We start from the raw sequence: 25,000 nt of genomic DNA on the forward strand, positions 1-25,000 counted from the left end.
TTCCTTCCTTTCCTCCCTGCCTCCTTTCTCTCTCTCTGTTCTCTCCGATGCTCGCTCGCCCCTCCCCTCCCCTCTGCCGGCTCTTCCTCATTGTCTCTCACTCTGCTCCTGCAAAAAAAAAAAAAAAAAAAAAGTGTGTGTGTGTTGGGGGTGGGAGTGGGAGTGTGCGTGAGTATGGTGTGTGTGTGTGTGTGTGTGTGTGTGTGTGTTGGGGGGGGTGTTGAATGAGTGGTTTCCAAGGCAACGGAGCCACACTGCCGCAGTGGAGAAACAGGGGAGGTGGAGAGGGTGAAGAGAGTTGAGAGAGTGAGAATAAGAATGAAGGAGAGGCGTGTGTGTGTGTGTGTGTGTGTGTGTGTGTGTGTGTGTGTGTGTGTGAGTGTGTGTGTGTGTGTGGTTGCAGCTGACAAACTTGACTCCTGCAGTCGAGAGACAGAGAGAGAGAGGGAGAAAGGCACTCGAAGATGAGAATGAACGAGGAGCAGTGTGTGTGTGTGTGTGTGTGTGTGTGTGTGTGTGTGTGTGTGCATCATAACTGCATGTGTGTGTATGTGAGTGAGTGTGTGTGAGTGCATGTGTGTTTGTGAATATGCATTTCAAAGCAAGACAGTGTGTATCTCCGTGTGTGTGTACACAAACATGTGTAAAAGTGCATGTATGTACGTGTTTGTGTGTGTGTGTGTGTGTGTATGTGTGTGTGTGTGTGTGTGTGTGTGTATGTGTGTGTGTGTGTGGCACCAGCTCTCTCTCTCCACAGCATGAATGTCAAGAGCATTGCTGCAGTGCCAAGGGCAGAGATACACTGCCAATAGCTCTCTCTCTCTCTCTCTCTCTCTCTCTCTCTTTCTCTCTCTCTCTCTCTCTCTCTCTCTCTCTCTCACACACACACACACACACACACACACTCTCAGTACAGTTGTGTGTATTGGGGCTGAGGTGTGTTCAGCTTCCTGTTCATTGACAGAATGAGGAGTGTGTTTGTTTGTGCAACAGATGTTTCTGCTCCTGCCATCTGATTGGTCGAGATGCCTATGACATCACTTCACCTGTATGATTCGCTCCAGCAGCTTTCAGACTAACAGCTGATCACCTGCCAGCTACAGGTGGCACAGGTGGCTAACGCTAGCCAACAGCTGACAGAGACAACGGACTCGTTTCTAAATCTTTTTTTTTTGCTGTTATTTTTAATTATTATTAATAACATTATTACTATTATTATTTTATTACTGCATTTATTATTATTATTATTATTATTATTACTATTATCATTTTTATTGTAGTCATAATTGTTTGTACTTGAGTACATGAAGGAGGCGATGGATTGCAGTTATTTTTATTTTATTATTATTATTATCTTTTTTTCCTTTTCTGTGCGAGTGAAGGGTATAAAAGAACAAATGCACACAAAAAAAGTATCTTTGTTTTGTCCATTAAGAACAAAAAAAAGGATACAGTGGTCCCGCAATAGGCGAAAAATAACCCGCAATAGGCGAAATCCGCGAAGTAGTCAGCTTTATTTTTCACAATTATTCTAGATGTTTTAAGGCTGTAAAACCCCTCACTACACACTTTATACACTTTTCTCAGACAGGCATTAACATTTTCTCACTTTTCTCTCTTGTTTAAACTCTCAAAGTTCAAACCTTCGTAGAAAAATAAGTCCAGTATTATAGAATGAACGCATTCTGTACTGTACAGGAGACACGGCACGGAGGAGACTGATTGACAATGGTCTACAGTCCCTTAGCCAATCAGGACGCAGAACACAATGCACGGGCTCTCCGTTAGCCAATCAGGATGCAGAACACAATGCGCTGTAAAAAAAAAAAAAAAGCATGCAAAATTGCGCTAAAAAAAATCCGTGAAACTGCGAGGCCGCGAAAGGTGAACCGCGTTATAGCGAGGGACAAATGTACATGAAATCTGTATAAAATGATAAGATCTGGACGTAATGTCTGAATTTCCTAACACAATAAAGTATTAAAAAAAAAAAAAATACCTGATACAACATGAAGAATGTAATGTAACAGGTGTGACTTTGTAACAGACGCATCACTGCACCAGATGTAACGCTCCGCCAGATTCAATGTAAAACTGTAACAGATGTCATGTTTCATCAGATGTAACTTTGTAACAGAAGTAACGTTGAAAAAGATGTAACATTATAACAGATGCAATGTAAAAAAATGCAACATTGTAACACAAGATGTTGTAAGAGTGTGAATATTTTGTAACTTGCACGTCCTGTCTAACCATTAGCAGCGTTTTCATATGTTGTACCTGAGTGGCCTGTTCAGGTACTTGAACACCTGTCCAGGTAGAATGTGACCCATGCTGGGTTTCCCCATTAAAATATTGAGCTGTGTGTTTCACATCAGCCCCGCCCCCTTCATGGTCAACCAGACACACACACAGTCATGAACACGTTGTTACGGCTGGGCATCAAAATGCGGCACCTTTATGATCACCGGTGGAAAAAATTCAAGAGAAAAAAACAAAGAGAGTCCGTGGAGCAGAAGGGAAAAGCAAAGTGAGACGCAGTTTGATGAAAAACACTTAAATACGGTGGAAAATTAACTAGAATCAACTAGAATCAACATGATGAGATAAGAAATACTAGAAACAGAAAAATATATCCTGTCAATTGATTTCAAAAGACAATATTATGTCTTCCTGTGGGAAAACACTGATTTAAGAAACAGAGAGCACACTGCACAGGTAGGCAGGGTGTGTAGTGTGTGCAGTGTGTGCAGTGTGTTCAGTGTGTGCAGTGTGTGCAGTGTGTTCAGTGTGTGCAGTGTGTGCAGTGTGTTCAGTGTGTGCAGTGTGTGCAGTGTGTCCAGTGTGTTCAGTGTGTGCAGTGTGTGCAGTGTGTGCAGTGTGCTCAGTGTGTGCAGTGTGTGCAATGTGTGCAGTGTGTGCAGTGTGTGCAGTGTGTTCAGTGTGTGCAGTGTGTCCAGTGTGTCCAGTGTGTCCAGTGTGTGCAGTGTGTGCAGTGTGTGCAGTGTGTGTATTGTGTGTATTGTGTGTAGCGTGTCCAGTGTATCCAGTGTGTTCAGTGTGTGCAGTGTGTGCAGTGTGTTCAGTGTGTGCAGTGTGTTCAGTGTGTTCAGTGTGTTCAGTGTGTGCAGTGTGTTCAGTGTGTGCAGTGTGTGCAGTGTGTGCAGTGTGTGCAGTGTGTGCAGTGTGTGCAGTGTGTGTAGTGTATGCAGTGTGTGTAGTGTGTTCAGTGTGTGCAGTGTATGCAGTGTGTTCAGTGTGTGTAGTGTATGCAGTGTGTGCAGTGTATGCAGTGTGTGCAGTGTGTTCAGTGTGTGCAGTGTGTGCAGTGTGTGCAGTGTGTGCAGTGTGTGCAGTGTGTAGTGTGTGCAGTGTGTGCAGTGTGTGCAGTGTGTAGTGTGTTCAGTGTGTGTAGTGTGTTCAGTGTGTGCAGTGTGTGCAGTGTGTGCAGTGTGTGCAGTGTGTTCAGTGTGTGTAGTGTGTGCAGTGTGTGCAGTGTGTGCAGTGTGTTCAGTGTGTGCAGTGTGTGCAGTGTGTGCAGTGTGTGCAGTGTGTGCAGTGTGTTCAGTGTGTGCAGTGTGTGCAGTGTGTGCAGTGTGTGCAGTGTGTGCAGTGTGTGCAGTGTGTGCAGTGTGTTTGAATCCTGTCTGTCTCTGCTGTCACTATAAAAACACAATAAGAAGATGAAGGCCAAAAAAACAACAAATCTAAAAAAGAAAAAAGAGATGGAGGAACCAGAAAAGCAAGAACTGCGATCGAATGTCGGCGTATTTTTACCGGATTCTTTATTCGCATTTTGAAGGATCGCATTAGAAAAGGTTGATGGAAATTTGAAAAAAAAAAAAAAAAAAAAAAAAAAAAACTTTTTATGCTCACTTGAGGTGGTGTGTAACTTTTTTTTTTTTTGGGATTTGGGCTCTAAATATCTGAACATGAACTCGGAGGCAGGAAATCAGAGCGACAGGTAACACAAACCTGCATTCATTTAGTCTTTTATCAAATTTTCTAAAGGCGCCTAAAATATGTGAAACATTCTGGATAGAAACCAAAAACCAATCAGAGCTAAGCCCCGCCCCCCCGCCGCCCCCAGGAACTCTGGGTAGCAGCGTTTGGGGCGTCAGGAACAAAAAAACGGGGACGCGCGGCTCCTGGTTCCTCTGGAGGGTTCCTCTGTTCTGGGGACAGTTCCTGCGGTGGGAAGGGGGTTTCAGAGAGCAGGATAAGAGTGCAGCACAGTGTGTGTGTGTGTGTGTGTGTGTGTGTGAGTGTGTGTGTGTGTGTGGATGGAGTTTCTACTCTCTCAGCATCAGTTTAGCCTCCTACTGCTCCTTCTGTCAGGAGAAAATGCATGCAGAGGAGAGGAGAGCAGAACACACACACACACACACACACACACACATATACACACACACACACACATACACACACACAGTGGAAGTGTAAAATGGCCGAAGGCACTTCCCTCTGGCTGTGTGTGTCCTGAAACAGTCTATTTCAGTCAAGGAGCACTGCTGGAAATGGGTTTGGACCTGCGCACGCACATACACACACACACACACATACACACACACACACACACACACACACCGGCAGACTCAGACCTGGGAAGAGAGAGATACTGCAATTATGTCGACAGCGAAGAAGAGAGAGAGAGAGAGATAGAGAGAGAGAGAGAGAGAGAGAGAGAGAGAGAGAGAGAGAGAGAGAGAGAGAGAGACATCTGTGATGCAGAGCGTTCAATAATTGAGGCGGTGAAAACGACAGATTTCTGCAGCAGGAAAGACGGGGCTAAATACTGGAGGGAGGACACACACACACACACACACACACACACACACTCACACACTCACACACTCACACACTCACTCACAGTCGCACACTCTCACTCTGTAATCCAATCCAATGTGCCTTAATGCCGCCGCAGTTTCAAAACAAACAATATTGCAAAAGCACCAAAAAAATAATCAATTAACAAAAATGAAACTTTATTATTTCCTTTATTGTGTGTGTGTGTGTGTGTGTGTGTGTGTGTGCACTGACTCTCAGTATCTCTGTAAACACAGTAGTTTTGCAGTATTTGTGTGTATTCTTGATATTTGTTATTAATCTTTGATGATGCGTTCACTGACCCGCTCAGAGAGTACGATCGTTTTTATCTGATCGCGCTCTGCATTGAAATTTGCCTTCAAGGAACCATCTGAAAAATAGTTTTTTACCCAGAATGCACGAGGTTCTTCCTTCAGCACAAACTACATCCAGCTTTTCGTTCGATTGGTCAGTTTCTGTAAACGGCCGCTTCTGATTGGATGAAAGATTCAGTGAGAGAACACACTAACAGTAAAGTCTCTGCAGCTTTATTCTTTTTCTTTTTCTTTTTTTGCTTTTCAGTGCCTGGAATTAAATTCAAAACTGATGAAATAAATAAATCCATGAATAAAAGATAAAGGAAGAAACAGCTGTGAAACTTGTGCTGCATTCAAGTCGACTCAGAAATTTGTAACAGGCCGACTCGTGGACACATGAACGGAGCGGTCGTGTGACACTGAAGCTAAATATTTAATTTATATGCACCTTTCATGAAACTCGAGCTCACAGAGTCACAAAGTCATGAATCATCTAATTTCAGATTTCAGAGTGAGGTTTGAGTTCATAAAAACAATAATAAAAATTAACAATAATCAAAAACAACAAAAATAAAAAATAAAGATGAAATGAATAAAAAGTTACAAGAGAATAACCAAAAAAGTAGACAAAAAATACAATATAAAATATTTTAAAATATAAAATATAAAAATATAATAAAAATATAGTATAATATATAAAATTTAAAATATAAAATATAAATAATAAAATATAAAACATATTTTTTTCCTGTAACCTAAATATTTGTATTTATTTACTTCATTATAAATATTGTTTCCTGGTCATTTTTTCCATAGTTGTTTTTTTTTTTTTTTTTTTTTTAAATAAATTTCTTGCTCTCTCTCTTTTTAACAGCTAATTTCCAGGTCATTTTCTTGTAACCTTTTACTAATTTAATAAATTTCTGGGTCATTTCTTTGCTAAATTGCATTTTTCCCCCCATGTTTATTAAAGAAATCAAGCGAATTTGCTCTCAGGGCTCAAAGGGTTAAATGCTCATGAAGAGTTTCTTCCTCTGGTCGGTCCAATTTATCCCAAGAAGAACGTCAGAAACTTAAAATTAAAAAACAGGCAGGTTTGTTTCTGGGGTTGAAGTGACGGCAGCGCGTGAAAAACATTCAGTCAAAGAAAAAAGGAAATGAAGCTCGAAGAGACGTGAGGAGACGGGACAAACATGAACTGGATTCATCACATTTTCATTCCGTTATTATTTTTATCATGTTATTATTTTCAAACGTGGAAAAAATTTAAAAATTTTAAGGCAAGAAAACATCCTGGAAGAGTCGGATTTGAACACGTTTCTGTTTGCTGCCTTGCTCAAAAGCCTGGTCCGCGGGTTGTGAAGCCACATCCAGTCTGAGGGATCTGAACCAGCATCTTTCATGTTACAAAATCACACACACACACACACACACACACACACACACACTCACACACACACACACACACACACACTCACACACATTTTCTCCTAAGTTTGCTCACACACACAGAGGCAAAGTTGTTGACGCAAACACATTTTCCAAAGTATGTTCATAAACAGCCTTACAATCTCTTAAGTATACTCGTACACACACACACACACACACACACACAGGCGGTGCAGCGGCGGCGGTGTGTGTGTGTGTGTGTGTGTGTGTGTGTCCGCCCGCTCTCACGTCTTAAAGCATGTATTATTGATTGGAACAAGCAGCGGTGTAGTGGAGCGCAGCGCTACAGCTTTGTTCAAGGGCAAAGCAGCAAGCTAGCCACTTAGCAGCTCGCTCGCCCTGACAGGGAGAGAGAGAGAGAGAGAGAGAGAGAGAGAGAGAGAGAGAGAGAGAGAGAGAGAGAGAGAGAGAGAGAGAGAACAAGTGTTGGGACACGGCTGCTTGTGTGTTGCTGTTGTTTGCTTACGAGGTTTTACGTGTACATGCGTCCTTGTTCTTTGTGTCTTTTGTTTATGTGCATGTTTCTCTGCCCGTGTGTGTATGGTGTGTGTGCGTGTGTGTGTGTGTGTGTGTGTGTGTGTGTGTGTGTGTGTGTGTGTGTGTGTGTGTGTGTGTGCACTCTGTCAAGGGCGGAGAGGGAAGCCAGCACTTAAAACCTTGTCTGACAAGCCTGCCACAAGTCAACTGCAAGTGACTGGGAGGCTGTGTGTGTGTGTGTGTGTGTGTGTCTGTGCATGCATGCGTGCGTGTGTGTGTGTGTGTGTGTGTGTGTAAATGCACATTTTCAAAGGCAAAGCTCACTAAACACCCTGTCTGACTAATCTCCCTTCATCTCAATCCTTAACCTGTATGTGTCTGTGTGTGTGTGTGCGTGTGTGTGTAGCAGTGTGTATTGACACATACAGTTTCACACACACACACACACACACACACACACATTATATTTGCTCAACAGGCTGCAGACTGCTGAGTGTGTGACAGTTAAAGGAGCAGGAGGTGATTTGTGTATCGCCCTCTGCTGGTCAGCAGCACAAACTGCAACACACACACACACACACACACACACACACACACACACACACACACACACACACACACAAAACCTTTAAACCGCCCCCCACCCCCGTCGCCACGAGCTACGGTGGCCTGTAAGTGACACAAAAACACACCTGAAGAGACGTGAGAAAGGCCCATCACTGATCTGACCTTTGATCACAGTTTATACACTTTCATATTTACAAATTTAGATTTCCTGCAATTTCTTAGAGCTTTTTTTTGTTTGTTTTTTTTGGCTAATTTTCTGGGAATTTTCTATCTATTTTTTTTTTTATCTATTTTTTTTTTTTTTTTGCTAATTCTTCCAAATGTTCTTTTTTTGCCATTTTTCTTAGTCATGTTTTTATTACCATTTTTTCTAACGCTTTTTATAATAATGGTTTTTTTTTAGCATTACAGTTCTGCGTGTAACAGCTGGAACAAAGACAACGCTCCTTATCGCTTACAAAACCACCTCCATCAGCCCTCAGTGTGTGTGCAGCCCGAGTGAGTCTGCGTGTCACATGTTGTTTTACGGTGAAAATTTTAAAAGAAACAGAAAACGGAGCCGCTGAGGAGCATGTCGAATACTGGAACGATAAAACTACCTCAGCTTTCAGCGCTCTGCCTCGAGAATGAAACGTTTTAGTCCTGGCAGGTGAAATGCACTGAGTTTTGCATATATATATATCGTTTATATTTATATATTTATATAGGCTGTTTATATTTTTCTTTATATTTTTATATTTATTTTATATATATTTTTTATATTTATTATACATATACTACTTATATACATAGGCTGTTTACTAATATTTACTATATATATATATATATATATATATATATACTATTTATATTTATTTATATTTACATACGCTGTTTATATTTATTTATATATACTGTTTGTAGTTATACATACTGTTTATATTCACACATATTGTTTATATATACTGTTTATACTTATATTCTATATTTACACTTCTTTTTACCTTGCTTTATTTATTTATTTAGGCTTATACCGGGACCTGAGTGCTAATTTCGTACCACTAGCATGTAAATGTGAGCTGGTATGACAATAAAGTTCCTTGAACCTTGAACCTTGAACCTTGATGAAGCCAGAACTGAACTCGTTTTTGTGCTGCGGGACGGTAAAAACCTGACGTTGGTGTTTGTTCTTTTTCCAGACCATGAAAATAACAGCAGCAAGTGTGATCGTAATATTTTGATAACTGTTATTAATCACGATTGTTAACTGTGATGATTTGGACGTTCATTTCTGTTATCTGATGACAACAACTTGACAGTTTTGAACAACACCAGGCGTTTCACATGAAAGAGTCCAGCCTGTCTTTTTGCAGAAAAATCAAATGAACAAAACAGAACAAGCAGCGCACAACTTTTTAATCCACTCTGAATATGTTTCCATCTTCCCACACACATTATCTAAACCTCCATGCATGTGTGTTTGGCTGGGTCGGCCTGATCCCGGCGGCCTGACTTGCTGCAGGGCACGCGGGCAGCGGGGCCGAGCGCGCTCACGTGCACCTCCGCCGCCGCCGCCGCACAGCGTCCTGACGGAGATCCAAACACAGAACTTCTGTTTTTTAATGCATGAACTCTGAGGCTGAGCCGCCTCGCCCACGCCTCCACAGGCTGGGAGCGTGCACGTCTGCATGTGCACGTGGGTGTCTGTGCATGTGCATGTGCATGTGCATGTATGAGTAACCACGCATGTTTCTTTTCTGTAGCAGAGCAGCTGTGTGAAGCTGGTCTGTGTTTCTGTGTTTGTGCAAGTATCTGTGTGTGTGTGTGTGTGTGTGTGTGTGTGTGTGTGTGTGTGTGCTGACCTGAGTTCACCAGCTCCTGCTCCATCACTCCGCAGCCCAGCACCTCCATCCAGTCACCTTGGAAACGCACCTCCATCTCAAAGGAGGGATGTGTGAAGGGAAAATAGCAGTCGACCCACCTGACCTCCACATCTGAGAGGAGAGAGAGGAGGAGGAGGAGGAGAGGAGGATGAAGACGAAGAGGAGGACAAAGAGGAGAGGGAGAGGAGGATGAAGACGAAGAGGAGGACAAAGAGGAGAGGGAGAGGAGGAGGAGAGGGAGAGGAGGATGAAGATGAAGAGGAGGACGAAGAGGAGAGGAGAGCGAAGAGGAGAGGAAAGGAAAGAAGGAGAGGAGAGGAAGAGGAGTAGAGAGGAGGAGAGAAGAGGCGAGGACGAGAAAGAGGAGAGAAGAGAGGAGGCAGGCAGAGGAGCAGGAGGAGGAGGGAAATGAAAAGCAGAATATTAAAGAGAAGCTGCGCCTGGTTAAAATAAATCAGGGTCCCCACTGCGGCCTTGATGTAAAATTCCATGACTTTTTCATGACTTTCCATGACCTAAACATCTGATTCCTTCTTGGTTTGTTAATGTTGTTTTGCCAGCCTGCCTGCCGGCTGCAGAAAACACACCCCGCCGGATTTCCTGGAGAGCAAGCCTGCTGTATCCGACATTTCCCTGATATTCCCTTTAAAGGAATGTTTCACCCTTAATGCATCATCAAACAGTCGCCGTGCGCCTCCTGCAGCCCCCGACAAAGAAAGTTTCACCCACAAACCTTCACAGGAAACTCATTTTCCAAAAACATTCAGGTTTATTTCAGATCCACATGATCCACCGAGTAAATAAGACAGCTTCAGAGTTTCTGCAAGGTTTATTTTTTCACTTTGATGGAGCCGGGCTAACGACTCCCATAGACTTCAAGTCTTTATGCTAAGCCAACAGGAAATGCTACCCACAGGAACTGAACCACTGGACGTCCAGAGGAGAAAATGGTGTCCAACATTTTGGTTCTGGGGAAATCAGGAAAAGGGGATTCCGCCCAAAACGTTGGATTATTCCTGTCACTTAATTATCCAAATCCCTGTCTCTCTCTTTGGAACACAACCCTCACAATCTCATTGATATTCCAGGAACTCCAGCAGCCTGAACCAATCATTAATCAAGTTTGAGTTTGATTATTTAGAGCCAAAAATCACTGATGACAGGCTTAAACTCTTTAGAAGCTCTCAAGTTTACCACAAACAAAACAGGACAAGATCCCATGATCCCCCGCCACCACTGGCCAAAAAAAACCAAAACATTACTGATGAAACAGGGAAAAAAAGAGAATGAATCCTGGGAAGTGGATCAATCGGCTCACCGTCTCCGAACAGGTAGGTGATGAGGCGGGTCAGGGTGTTTTTCAGGTCAAACTCCACCAGCTTGACGGCCTCCAGCGAGTGCGTCTCCTGTTTCTGAGGCGTCCGCCGCCCTCCGGCCTCGAACAGCGACAGCTCGTGTCCGTCCTGCACCTTGGAGAACACCTGAGAGACGCAGGACGCAGGGTCAAAACCTCCTGAATCCTAACACCAGGCTTGTCGACGACCTGGAGAACGTCCCCTCAGGTTAAACAGCTGGGACGTCTGGGAGGAGAAATCAAACGTCTTCCAAAATCTACAATCAGTCCAGCTGACCTCGATTCGACTCTATGCAGATGACTCTGACCTGGACGTCTGAGAGCCTCCACAGTCTGTCTGTCTGTCTCTCTGCCTGTCTGTCTGATTTGTAGAGCTGTCGTCACATACAAAGAGCACACAGCACATTAACTGGTGATGTTTATCCCACCTTTGCTGATGTTTTTCTTCACCTTTGAATGTGTGTTTTTTTAATTCGACTACACTGTTATTTCCTGCACCACAACCTGTTTAGTAAAAGACACCTTCATCATGAATAAAACATCATTTTAGTAATACCTCAGGAGAGGGGAAACGTACTTATTAGGACATTATACTGGGGACTTTGGGCCAAGACAACCAAGTAAATTAAATTAAATTAAATTAAATTAAATTAAAAATGCATAGTTGATCCAAGACTGATGGATACAAATAAAATAAATAAATAGAAAAATATATAAAAATAAAATAAAATAAATAAAATTTAAAAAAATGATAAATAAAAATAAAATAAATAAAGCTTAAAAAATGATAAATAAAAATGAAATAAAATAAAATAACTTGGTTAGTAAAAATGAAAAATAAAAAAAATTACATTTTTTTTTTAATTTACAGAAATTACAGATTTTTTAGTTCTATTTTTTACAGAATTGCATGTTTTTTAAACCTTTGAACACTGAATGGACATTCCTCTGAATAGATATTGTAAAACACACACACACACACACACACACACACACACACTCCTACCTCGTGGTTGGTGAAGAGCCGGACTCCCTCCATCTGGTGGAAGACCGGGTAGTGGCTGGCGTCGATCTCGTCCCGCCTGTAAACGTCTCCGGCCAATAGGAACGCGTCCAGGCCGGACCTCACCAGCTCCCTCTGGTGGGCAGACGTGTGAGCGCGCAGCATTGTCGTTCTGGAAATAAATAAAAACACACACAATCATCACAGAGCTACTATTGCTACTGAAAATGAATTTATTCTCATTCTGATAATAAATTATTGTTTCATCTCAATAATGTCAGATATTTTCCCAGTCAAACCACCAGACCCAGTCAGATTACAGCTTCACTAAGATCACAGAGATGCTGAGATTATCTTCCTTTAGAAAGCAGCTTAAAACTCATAATTTCCGGCAAGCCTTCTTAACGTAGGCCTGAGGTTATGTCCTCTCTGGGTTCTTTTTTTTCCATTGTACAGTTGTATGGTCTTTTCTGTCTTGCTGGTGAAATATTGCACTTGCACCTTATGTCGCACTGCCTCTTGCACACAGCTATGGCAATATTATTGATGATGTTTTCTTGTTGGTGATGATGTCGATGTTGATAATGATGTTGACGGTCACCTGACTGTTTTTGTTTTATCTGTTTTTACTGTAAAGCACTCTGTGTATTCGTACTGTGAAGGGCACTATACAAATAAAATTTTACTTACTTACTTACTTTACTTCCTTCTCTCCATTCACATCTCTAAAAAAATAATTGTTTTTTTTTTTTTGTTTGTTTTTTTGCCTGCTGGTCAGACTGAGGACCTCACATCCAACTCTGACATTATTTTCCACATTTTAAACACTCAATGATCAGTTGATTCATTGAAAAAGTAAATTAATAAAATCAGTTCATAATGACAATAATCATTAGCTGCAGCCTGAATATTGTTTAATGAGGGTTGTGCCCTGTATTCTGAAGTTTGTGTTCTTGTGTGCATCAGAATTGTGCTCTGCAAGGCTGATGTGATGGATTTAATGTGAAATAATCAATATCTGCAACATCCAGGCCTCCACAGCAAGCCAGTCAATTAAAATTGCATTAACCCGCTGCAATCATGTCACACGGGAATAGCGGCCGGGACGACTTGACAGTTAAAAGCACCAACGGCTTCAAACACTTTTTTTTTTCAAGCTCGATCGAAGCCGTCAAAATGCCACGATTGAAGTTTTCTGTTTTCAACTTGATCGACTCGCTCGCTCTGCAGGCTCACACACACTTAACGAGTGACACACAGCCGAGTCCGGCTTCCTGCCCGGCTGCAGCCGAGTCCCACCCCACTTTCTGCTTTACACATCACAAAAACAGTTTAACTCGAAAAGTCGATCTGCACATTTGAGCGAAGGTGTTTCCTTGCCGCTGATATCAGGATCCTAAAAGTCAGACAAGATGGAGTTTGACTTAACATTTACCACCGGACACATGACTTGTCCGGTATTTTCAAGTAGGAAGTTCATATCTCCCATCTTTCATGCGGAACTGGAATGCACCACTCGTTGGAAATAAAGATCTGAAGTTGAGTTTGAGCCCACTCAGACACATGTGATGTGGTGGGTCATGTGACTCACCTGTTCAGGTAGTAGTTATCTCCTCGTTTCCTGCTGGGGTGGTCGGGCGGGATCAGCAAGCTGTCAATCAAACAATTTACACCAATGAGATTTATCTCGGGAGAATTATTAACCAAGTTTGAGCAATTTATGTTTAGTGAAATCTGGTTTCAGAATACTACCACCACTTAACATCTGTACACTTATGTCATTTTTTTCACACTTAATAACTGAAATATACATGATGATAAAGAAAGTGTTACTTAAAACATTTATTTCCATTATAGTTCTTAATGGAAAATAAAATAACTTGGCATAAAACACAAAACAAAACAATAAAAAAAAATGTAAAACATAAATAAAAAAATTAAATTTAATTACATTAAGAAAATCAAAATAAGTAAGTGAATAAGTAAGTGAAGTAAGTGAATAAGTGAATAAAATAAAATAAAATAAAATAAAATAAATAAAAATATGGCATGGTACAAGTTAAATGATCCTAATACTGGTTAGACTTCAGAAATAAATAAATAAATACATGAATGAAAATAACAAACAAAACTCGCTTCCTTTTTCATCATGATCTAAATAATTATAAATTAATAAAAGGAGAAAAATAATAGAAAATTTGTGCTAATAATGGTCCTGCTGCTTGCTTTCTCAACGTGACTAAGGAAAGTCACAAAATCCAGATGACATTATTTCTGTAAGGCTCTGCTAAAGCTTGTGGGACCAGATCAGTCCCACCAATATCCGATCAGCGGATCAATGAGCGTGCTTACCTGTCAAAGTTCTGCTCGGTGCTCACCACAGGGCTCAGGTTGTCATGGACGGAGAACAGCGGGTTCCCCCAGCGACCGATGTAGGAACTGAGGAACGTTCAACAGCACAAAACGCTTCGTTAAACACAGCAGAGCAGGACGCGCCTGACAAACACATTTACTGACGCTTACATTAGAGTACACATTTACTGTCACTGTAAAGGAACATCAGAAAACACATTTATGGTAACTGTAAAGAAACAGAGTGCAAATTTACTGTCACTGTAAAGAAACAACAGAAAACACATTTACTGTAACTGTAAAGAAACAGAGTGCACATTTACTGTCATTGTAAAGAAACATCAGAAAACACATTTACTGTCACTGTAAAGAAACATCAGAAAACACATTTATTGTCACTATAAAGAAAGATAAGAGTGCACATTTACTGTCACTGTAAAGAAACATCAGAAAACATTTACGTCGCTGTAAAGAAACATTAGAAAACACATTTACTGCCGTTGTAAAGAAACACGTGAAAACACATTTACTGTGACTGTAAAGAAACATGTGAAAACACATTCACTGTCACTGTAAAGAAACATTAGAAAACACATTTACTGTCGCTGTAAAGAAATATCAGAAAACACATTTACTGTCACTGTAAAGAAACAGAGTTCACATTTACTGTCACTGTAAAGAAACATCAGAAAACACATTTACTGTCGCTGTAAAGATACATCAGAAAACACATTTACTGTCGCTGTAAAGAAACATTAGAGTGCACATTTAATGTCCTTGTAAAGAAACATCAGAAAACACATTTACTGTTCCTGTAAAGAAACATTAGAGTGCACATTTAATGTCCTTGTAAAGAAACATTAGAAAACACATTTACTGTCGCTGCAACTACAGGTACTATTATAATTAGAACACTACCACTACCACTGCAATTGTTACTACTACAACTGCTAAGGCCCATACAACTACTACTACTACCACTACTGCTACTACTACTACTACTACTACTACTACTACTACTTGTACTGCTATTACTACAACTACAAGTGCTGTTGTAGTGATAGTAGTAGAATACTACTACTATCACTGCCTCTACTACTGCAACTGCTGTTATTATTACTGCTAATGCCCATACTACTACTACTACTCCAACTACTACTACTTCTGCTGCTCGTGCCAGTACTAGTAATGATGCTGCCAGTGACAATACTGCCTTTTATTTGTTTTATATACTTCTGGTTACTTCTGGATGGAGAGGAAACAGAGAAACAAAGTAAAACAGAAGAGGGAGGAAACAAGCTCGTTATTTCTGACAAACATGCCTCGCTGCTGGCCTGCTGGGGGCGCCAGAGGGAAGGTCACAGGGTCACCAAAACGGACAGTTTCCCCCTCTGGGCGACAGGAATGCTGTCACCACATTTCATGTCGATCAAGCGAATATATTTGGAGATAAGCTGCTCCTTCCAACGGGGCTAAATAAATAAATAAATAAATAAATAAATAAATAAATAGTAAAGACGGTAAAGCAGTCGGGCTAAACACAGTCTACATCCATTCAGCAGTTCACAGGGAGGTGTGTGTGTGTGTGTGTGTGTGTGTGTGGATGCAGAAATGGCTGTGCAGTGTGTTTCTGCTGTCCACTGGCCAGCTGCTGTGTGAACACACTCCCTTTTTAAAAAATGTGCAGGTCGTGGCCTCTGAAATGGCAGGGAAATAAAGCACAGACCGCCACACAACACGCCACACGGTCACACACGCTGCTGCGGCATCGCGCATTTATTTATGCAGTATTATTCATGCCGTTATTAATGCACCGACTTGTGTATTCCTGCTTTGTGGGTTGCATGGAATACAACTGACGATATTTCACTCCTGTATGCAGAGCACGCACACTTGTTTTTGTTACTTTTTTTTTTTTTTTTTACACTGTCCCCGAAGAGAAATTTAGCTTGTAGCAATAAAGTCAGCACACTGTATACTCACGATAAAATAAATATACAGAATTATACAAGAGGCGTTAAAATAAAATGCAGGGAGGGAAGGCTGGGCTGGGAGTGGGTTGAAAGGACACGGTGTGTGTTTGACTGTAGAAAGGCCTGAGCATGTTGCGGCGTGCGGTGCAGTATGTCGTACAGATTCACACAGCGGTGGCCTGTAGCTCTGAGCAGGCGAGCAGGACCGGGGGAGTTTGTGTGAAAATTCACAGCTGAAGGTGTGAAGCTTCATTTTCAAAGTTAAATTCTCACAACAATAGAAGTTTTGCCTCATTTTACCGATCAAAACGAGACACCGCCGCCGACTGGAAACACACACACACACACACACACACACACTCGGTTTGGAAAGAAGTGTCGAGTGCTGAAGTGTGCTGATGGCCACACAGTGAAAGTACGCCACAACACACACACACACACGCATACGCATACACACGCATGCCTATTCTGGCTGGCAATAATGAACACATAAACTAAGTGAAAACACACTCAGTTCACATGTTTTCTAAGTTGAGTGCCCACTTCTGAGTTTAACACCGTTCATGCCTGTTATTGTGCAATTTTCAATTTAATTTCGATTTCTTTTGTGCTTTACTGGCATGAAAGCTCATCCGATAAGGTTGCCAAAGCCTCGGTCGTAGTCATCACTCAGTTTGGTATCTGGTCTATAACTCTCCCTTCGGTTTAGGCAGCACTACAGCTGCGTGTTCAGAAGTGATGGAAACCTGAAATTTGGCCGTCAAATGAACCCCATGGGCCATTAGCTCACCTTCGAAACAAGGAAAAATCTTAACTAGGTACTATTAGGGCTCTAAAAAAAACAAGAACCCACTTTTCTATTCTAGTTTTAATATTGTAGCTGTAACTACAGCTGCGTTTCGACCGCAGGACCTTTTCCCCGAGGAACCAGGAACCTTTTCAGGAACTCGTTTCCACCACAGAGACCTAAATGAAGTTCTGGTTTCATCATTTTACTCCCCAAAAAGTTGGCGGGATGGGTAGTGCTTTCCAAAAGTACAAGAACTTTGGAGGTGGAGCTTTCAGCGCTGGGCATTTCTGATTGGTCGAGTACTCGGCAGCATTTTATTTCAAACCGCCGTTTGTTTTTTGTTCATTTTGCTTCGATAACATCAGCACGGAGTCACAGAGGAAATCATCAGACATATGGACCGACGAAGTAAAGGCCTTACTGAGCACTGAAAGAGAGATTTCCCTGCTGAAAATGAATGGGTAGCAATATTTAATTTATTCAATTATTTATTTAAATTTTATTACCCATGTTGTTTTTTCATTTCTATCTGCGCGTTACTGACATGACGGCATATTATATATTTCTGTTTAGAAAAACGAAATAAGTAAAACGTGTCAGTAATCTGTCAGCAAGAGGGGTTTAAATTAAGTTTGTGGCTTCTCCACTGTAAAAAATGACGTGTAAAACGTTTTAAAACTGCAGTGAAAACACAGACAACTATGGGCTGAAGGAACCGCTGAGCTCTTTTGAAAGTCCCCGGAGGTAAAAGTTCCAGGTACTTTGGTGGAAACGAAGCTTATTTAAAACGAACACAGCAGTTGAAAAGTGAGTTTAAAATGGAAACTAATGACTTTTGTATGACGGTGCATATGGGCCATTGTACGGAAAAAAAATTACAGAGCCAGGGGAGGGTGGGGGGGAATACACAGGGGACAAAAAACTCCAATTTCCAAAATCAAAGTGATAAATTTACAAGACGAAAACTCGGATATTCTCTGAGATTAAAGTGTCAAATTTACAAGCAAAAACTCACAAATTTAAGAGAGAAAAACTCCAGTTGCACCTAATCACAAGAAAACCACACACTAATCTCTGACTTTTTTCCCCCCCAGTTTTTTCTCATAAATTTACGACTTTCTGAGTTTTTAATTGCAGATCCAAGACTTCATGATCTCAGAATTTGAGTTTTTTTATCCTCTTGAATTTGTGAGCTTTTTTTTTTTTTTTATCACAAATTTACCTCTTTAATCTCAGAGAATTTCCCAGCTCCATAATTTTTTTTCCCTTCGGTCCCTAACAAAGTGTCTCTCTGCCCTGAACTCACATTTTATTTATCATCTTCATCACTTGTGTTTTATCACTCTTTTGCTTCACTTATCTTTGTGCTTTATTGATTCGTCCTCTGACTTTTACCTCCACTGATTGAGAGGCACTGTGGAACTTGTGCTATATAAATTAAAGACTAGTATTATTATTACTATAATGACGGTCATCATCACTGTAATGAAGACCAGCGTTTCCCAGACGACGGGTCGGGACCCGGCCGTGGTGGCTCGCCCGCTGGCAGGGTAAAACTCGTAACAACTTTACGACGCGTCAGTTTCTTTCGCCTGATCAAAATGGGCGACGTGGTGTCTTAGTGCGTCCTGCTCGGCTCTGTGCTTCATGAGTCTACGGAAAGCCGTTTGGTCCACAAGCCTGTCTCTCCTTTCTGACATTGTCATCAGAGACAGTTTGATGCAGACGGAGCGCTCTGCCAGCTTTGAGCCTGCCGGACTTCACACGGAGGCAGATACAACACTGCAGCAAACACACACTAAAGAACATTTACATTTACATTTTAACGGACCATTTAAGTCAATTTTCAACATTTGGTTCATTTATAAAAAAAAAAAAAAAAAACATTTATAAAATCCTGAACGGAGCTACAGATTTCACCACACAGAATCAAAATGTGAGTTTGTGGTTGAAGCAGCCGCCTCATAATGTTCTGCTTCTGCGGCGAACAAAGTCCTCAACATTCAGAAACCACACAGCTGATGATTGGCTGTGGAAAGCAAAACGTTTCCCCGCTTAGGGACTATTTAGTTAGGTTTGGTTATTTGGTTAGGTTATTTTCCACTGCTGTTTAAATTGTTAATACTTCTGTTTAAATTGTTCATATTTCTATAATCCTTGCTTATAGTGTTTATATTGCTTACTGCTATTTATCATGTGTATACTGTATATTTCTTCTAAATTTGCACATTGACCTACCTCTATGCACATTTTATACACCCATGCACACGGTTTTTTCTGTTTTTTTTTTTTTTTTTTTTTTTTTTTTTTGTTGCACATTGCTTTTTGCACACTGGGTTGTACTTAGATCTTATTCTGTTGTACTTAGATCTTATTCTAATTTTTTTTATCTTTTTTTTATTGATTTATTTAATCTGTAATCTGTGGATACTGCTGAAAAACTGTGAATTGCCTGCGGGATGAATAAAGTATCTATCTATCTATCTATCTATTTTCCCTGGCGGAGGAGGAGGAGGAGGAGGAGGAGTCCTGAAAAGTCCTGAAAAGCCAACAGTGCTGCTACTTTTAGGAAAACTCATGTGGAGGACTTTATTGGGCTGATGGAAAACTGGAGTGAAGAAAGTGTGAAGGCTCTGAAAGTTCATGTTCATATCGTAGTGGAATGAATGGAAACCAGCGGCTGGAGGAAAGGGAGGAGGAGTGATGTGGCAGCTGCTCGCTTTGGGAGGAGATCAGAGGAACATGAAGTTTGTACATTTTGTAGATTTTACACTAAACATGCAGAATTACTACGACGATGCTTTAAAATTATTAAAAAATACACTAAAAATCTCAGTCACAGTAAAAGGAGTCATGTGATTGGCTCCTGGCTCCTCCTACCTGTAGAAGTGCGCTTTGATTCGCTCCTTGATCAGCCAGAGAGGATGATGGGGTTGGTTGTGCAGGTTGCGGCCGACCTTGTCCAGGATCTTGGCCGTCACGTTGGTGAAGTCGTCGCGCGGGTACGAGGCGCCCAGCACCTCCACCGAGTCCTGGCCGATCACGGGCCGGGGGGCGGGGCCGTCCGTGCTGAGGCGCCTCCGGGACGCCGCGATGCCATTGGCCGAGAGGCCCGACAGGTAGCGGCGGAGCGGGCGATGGCACGGCGGGGACTCCAGGAGGCGGAGGAGCGAGGGGAGGGTCCTGATGTGGAGCCTCATGCTGATTGGCCCATGAAGCTGGAGAGGCGGGAGAGAGAGGGAGGACGTCAGGACAGAGGAGACACCTGACACCTGACATTAACTCCGCCCCCTTTTCTTTTTTTATGAATCCTAAAGGAAACAGCTTAACACTTCAGCCTGTTAGTCTCAATGTTTTTCTTCTTTCTTGTTATTGGTTTATTATTATTATTATTATTATTTACTTATTTTACTTTTTTCTTCTTTTTCTTTTTTCTCATCACGCTGTTTGGTGGATCATGTCATGTTTGTCTCAGTCTCTGTATTTTCTTGTTTGTTATTGTAACCCATTGCTTTGTCCATAGTCTTAACAATACTGAATGAATGAATGAATGAATGAATAAAATGAGATGATGTGTGTATGAATGGAGCACTGGGACGACCTTCCACTTTATCAGATCATCTGAACCAACAAACATCTTAAAAAAAAGAAATTAGGAGACATTTCTACTCTGTTACCTCTGTATCTGATGTTTTACTTCTGCTAATGACTGTTTTCCTTGATTTACTAATAAAAAAAAACAATATAAGAGAGAAAACTATGATGTCTAACTAGAATTTAAAGGAATACTCCAACGTTTTGGGCAAAATCCCCTGTTTTCATCTTCTCCACACTGAGACCAGATGTTGGACACCATCTCCACCTCTGGACGTCCAGTGGTTCAGTTCCTATGGGTAGCATTTCCTGTTAGCTTAGCATAAAGACTTGAAGTCTATGGGAGTCGTTAGCCTGGCTCTGATTTACACAGTGGATCATGTGGATCTGAAACAGCATCACGGTTTGGCTCACGTCGGGCTGCAAGGTTTATTTTTTCACTGTGACGGAGCCGGGCTAACGACTCCCATAGACTTCAAGTCTTTATGCTAAGCTAACACAAAACACTACGCATAGGAAGTGAACCACTGGACGTCCAGAGGTGGAAATGGTGTCCAACATCTGGACTCAGTCTGGGGAAGTCAGGAAAAGGGGATTTTGCCAGAAAACGTTGCAGCACTCTTTTAATCAAATGCAATATAATAATAAAGAATCACATCACAAATATGACAGTAGATTTTAATGCACTTGTGGAGGCACAGAAGCAGGCAACGTGAACAGGTGTCAGGTGGTTCTTTGTTGCACAGAGAACAGAGCCGAGCAGAACGAGGTCAAAACTGTCAGCCACAACACAGAATAATGCAGAGAGGAGAAGATCTGCAAATCAAAAGCAGCCCGGCATCAAAAACTAAACCTAATAGAAAGCAGAGCGAGTGAATTTTAGCACACAAGCACAAGCAAACACACACACACACACACACACACACACACACACACGCACACACACAAGCACACACGCAATCCCCCGGCTTCTCTCTCCTTATTTTTTCCTTCTGTCTGTCATTTATCATCTTGTTTTGTCTCCTCACAGCAGCAGAGGAGGAGAGGTGATGCAAGGGGAGGAGAGGAGCCGCTCCCCTCAAATATTTGTCCTTTTCCCCAACACACACACACACACACACACACACACACACACACACACACACACACACGCGCACACACGCGGGAGCATCCCTGTCCGAGACAAAGGGTGTTGCATTGCAGTGGCATTGCAGCAAAATGGATTATTGTTCCTAAATCCATAAAGCTTTTTGCCTCCGCTCTACCAGTGGTGTCATATAATACACACACACACACACACACACACACACACACACACACACACACACACAAAACTGCAGCCAGTTAAGAAAGGGAATGACATCTGAAGGTCATTTTTTGGGGGGGGCAAACCACACACACACACACACACACACACACACACACACACTTTGATCCTCACACATTCTCGCCTTGCTTGACAAACAGTGCCCAGCTGCCCTTGAGCAAGGCATTGAAACACGGATTTGTGCATCAGCTGCCCAGTTTGCGGCAGAAGAAGAAGAAGAAGAAGAAGAAGAAGAAGAAGAGGAAGACTGGTGCTGAACTGGAAAAGGTTAAAAAGAAAAAAAAAGTAAAAAAAAAAAAAAAACAGAAAGAAAGAAAAAGACAGCTGTGATTGATAGTGACATTCACATCCACTGAGAGAAGAGTCAGTGAGGCAGCTCGACCGTGTGTGTGTGTGTGTGTGTGTGTGTGTGTGTGTGTGTGTGTGTGTGTGTGTGTGTGTGTACAGTGTTCATTCATTCATTCATTCATTCACTGTGTTCGTATGAATATTTGAGTTTCAGGAACAAATCAGATTCCGACTAAAACAAAAATCTCACGTTTTCGCCACGTCTGAAAAAAAAAAAAAAAAAAAAAATTAAAGCTGCAAGCAGCGTTGGACGGGCCCTCGCCCTCCCGTGCACGTCGGGGACGGCGCGCGTGTCGAAGCGCAGACAATTCGTCCATGTGTTCCAGTTTTAAGGGTATTTTTCGGTGCTTTTATTGTGAAAGAATTTTGGGCTTTTATTTTGAAAGGCCGCGGAAGTCCTAGTGTGTGACCGACAGGACTAATGGCAGCTGCTGCATGATCACACCAAAATGCAGGCACACACACTCACTCACTCACTCACTCACTCACTCACTCACACAAACACACACACACACACACACACACACACACACATACGCACGTGCGCACATACACACACACACACACACACACACAAACACACACACACACACACACACACACACACACACACACGATGCCAACAAAAACCCACTGGTAGTACATTCGCTGCTGGTGCCCCTCTGGCCACTAGCAGCGCCCCTCCAGCAGATGGCGCCCTTAGCATGTCCAAGTGTGTGACTGACTTGAGTACTGGCAGCTGTGGCATGATCACACCAAAATGCAGGCAGACAGAGAAATCCTCATTCAATCTAATGGAGACATCCAGAAAACCCACCCCTGTTTGAGGTGTCACAGCTCGGTCACCGTTTAAGTGACAGACTTGATTCAAAGTTTAAACGAGTCACGAGACTCGGATCTATAAATCTCCCATTTACATGATTTTGCTATCTTTTACCGTTTTTGAGTTATGGCAGTTTTAGTTTGAGAGTGTTTTCTGCTCCCTCTGAGCTCTTACAATGGGTGTGTATTGCGCATTCCTGAGGCAGCTAGAGTGAGTCACATGTCCAGGCAGAGTGCAGAGCAGAGCACACCAGAGTCAAAAACGTTTGAAAACTCTTCATAGCTCCCACAAACTTGGTCCAATCCACATCAAAACTACATATTTTTGTAGGAATTTTTGTCCTCTTTCCATCTGCATAGTTTTCAAAGCCGTCAGACTTTTAGTTTAGACTCCAGGGGCTTAATTAGTGCCAAAAGTCAGCCTCTTCACACCAAACTCCATGGGAAAAAATGAGGTTTTGGCTCTGGTCACTCTGACTTGGAGGTCTTATAAAATCCAAACTAATCGAGTAATGATGAAATCCTTCAGAACTTTTGTTCAGCACTGTGTCCTCTGTCATCTGTGCAATTTTCAAGCCGCTGACATTTACGCCCTGGGAGGAGAAAGATTTTGTTCAAAGTGGAATTTTGGGCGAGAACGTGAACATTCCAACGCAAATTGCGGACTTCCTGTTGGTTTTAGGTCGGGGGTGTCAGCGCGTGATTTGTAGGGCTTGATGAGACCTACATTTCGGTGTTGGTTTGGTGTTTCTATCACATTCCTGTGGGCCGCAGCAGCTGCCTTTGTGTGCCTAGGTGGCGCTACCGAGCCCATTTTTGCACTTAGGGGGTCCGTTTGTCCATTTTATCAAATTTTTCGCCAGACCTGGCCTGCGTGCCGAATTTGGTGAGTTTTGGAGCATGTTTAGGGGGTCAAATTAAGGGTTATTTAGACGTAATAATAATAATTAAAGCTGCAAGCAGCGTTGGTCGGCCCTCGCACCGGTGCCGGTCCGCCACGATGTTTGTGTCATCGAAGTGCAGACAATTTATCCATTTTTCCCATTTGTAAGGGTATTTTTCGGTGCTTTCAGTTGGAAAGAGTTTTGGGCTTTTATTTTGAAAGGCCCAGGATGTCCTAGTGTGTGAGTGACATGAGTACTGCGCTAATACATGAGCAGCTGTGTCATAATCAGACCAAAATGCAGGCAGACAGAGAAATCCACATTCAATCCAATGGAGAAATCCATAAAAACCCACACCCGTTTGAAGTAACGCCGCTCGGACATAGTTTGAGTTACAGACTTTTTTCAGGGTTTAAACGAGTCACAAGACTTGGATCTATAAATCTTGTATTTACATGATTTTGCTATCTTTTACCATTTTTGAGCTATGACAGTTTAAGTTTGAGTATTGTTTCTGCTCCCTCTGAGAGCTTATAATGGGTATGTATAGGGGAATGTGCAAGCAGCTAGAGTGAGTCACATGATCAGGCAGAGTGCAGAACAGAACACACCAGTGTCAAAAAGGGTAAAAAAGTCTGCACAGCAGCCACAAACTTGTTCAAATCTACACCAAAATATCATATTTTTGTAGGAATTTTTGTCCTCTTTCCATCTGCGTAGGTTTGAAAGCTGTCAGTATTTTACTTTAGACAGCAGGGGCCTAATTAGTGCCAAGTGTCTGCCTCTTCACACCAGAGTCCATGGTAAAAAAAGAGGTAGAGGAAGTATCCACAGACAGGCATAATGTAATATATAATAATAATAATAATAATAATAATAATAGAGTATAATAACTATAATATAATATCATATAATATATATTATTAACAATATTATTATCAATTATTATTAACAAAATAATAGTTACTAAATAATAATTATTATTACTTTTTTTTTTTTAATTACAATTACATTATGTAGTAGGTATTTACATGACCAGTGCTATGGTAATCCATCTTGTTTTGATTTGAAAAAG

General features: G+C 41.7%; 1 protein-coding gene across 5 annotated transcripts in view; it reads right to left on the bottom strand.

Moving 5' to 3' along the window:
- fars2 (phenylalanyl-tRNA synthetase 2, mitochondrial) overlaps positions 1 to 25,000 on the bottom strand; it is a 241,273-nt gene that overhangs the window by 112,563 nt on the left and 103,710 nt on the right. For all 5 annotated transcript variants that reach the window (XM_030078798.1, XM_030078800.1, XM_030078797.1 and 2 more), the window contains exons 3-8: positions 19,831 to 20,168; positions 14,188 to 14,274; positions 13,427 to 13,486; positions 11,839 to 12,007; positions 10,797 to 10,959; positions 9,458 to 9,589 (exon numbers count right to left, since the gene is read on the bottom strand). In XM_030078798.1, the coding sequence (XP_029934658.1) occupies positions 9,458 to 9,589; positions 10,797 to 10,959; positions 11,839 to 12,007; positions 13,427 to 13,486; positions 14,188 to 14,274; positions 19,831 to 20,150 (931 nt within the window). In that variant the 5' untranslated portion in view covers positions 20,151 to 20,168. The remainder of the gene's footprint in view (positions 1 to 9,457; positions 9,590 to 10,796; positions 10,960 to 11,838; positions 12,008 to 13,426; positions 13,487 to 14,187; positions 14,275 to 19,830; positions 20,169 to 25,000) is intronic.

The sequence above is a fragment of the Myripristis murdjan genome, chromosome 20 (genome assembly GCF_902150065.1).
Source record: "Myripristis murdjan chromosome 20, fMyrMur1.1, whole genome shotgun sequence".
NCBI lineage: Eukaryota > Metazoa > Chordata > Actinopteri > Holocentriformes > Holocentridae > Myripristis > Myripristis murdjan.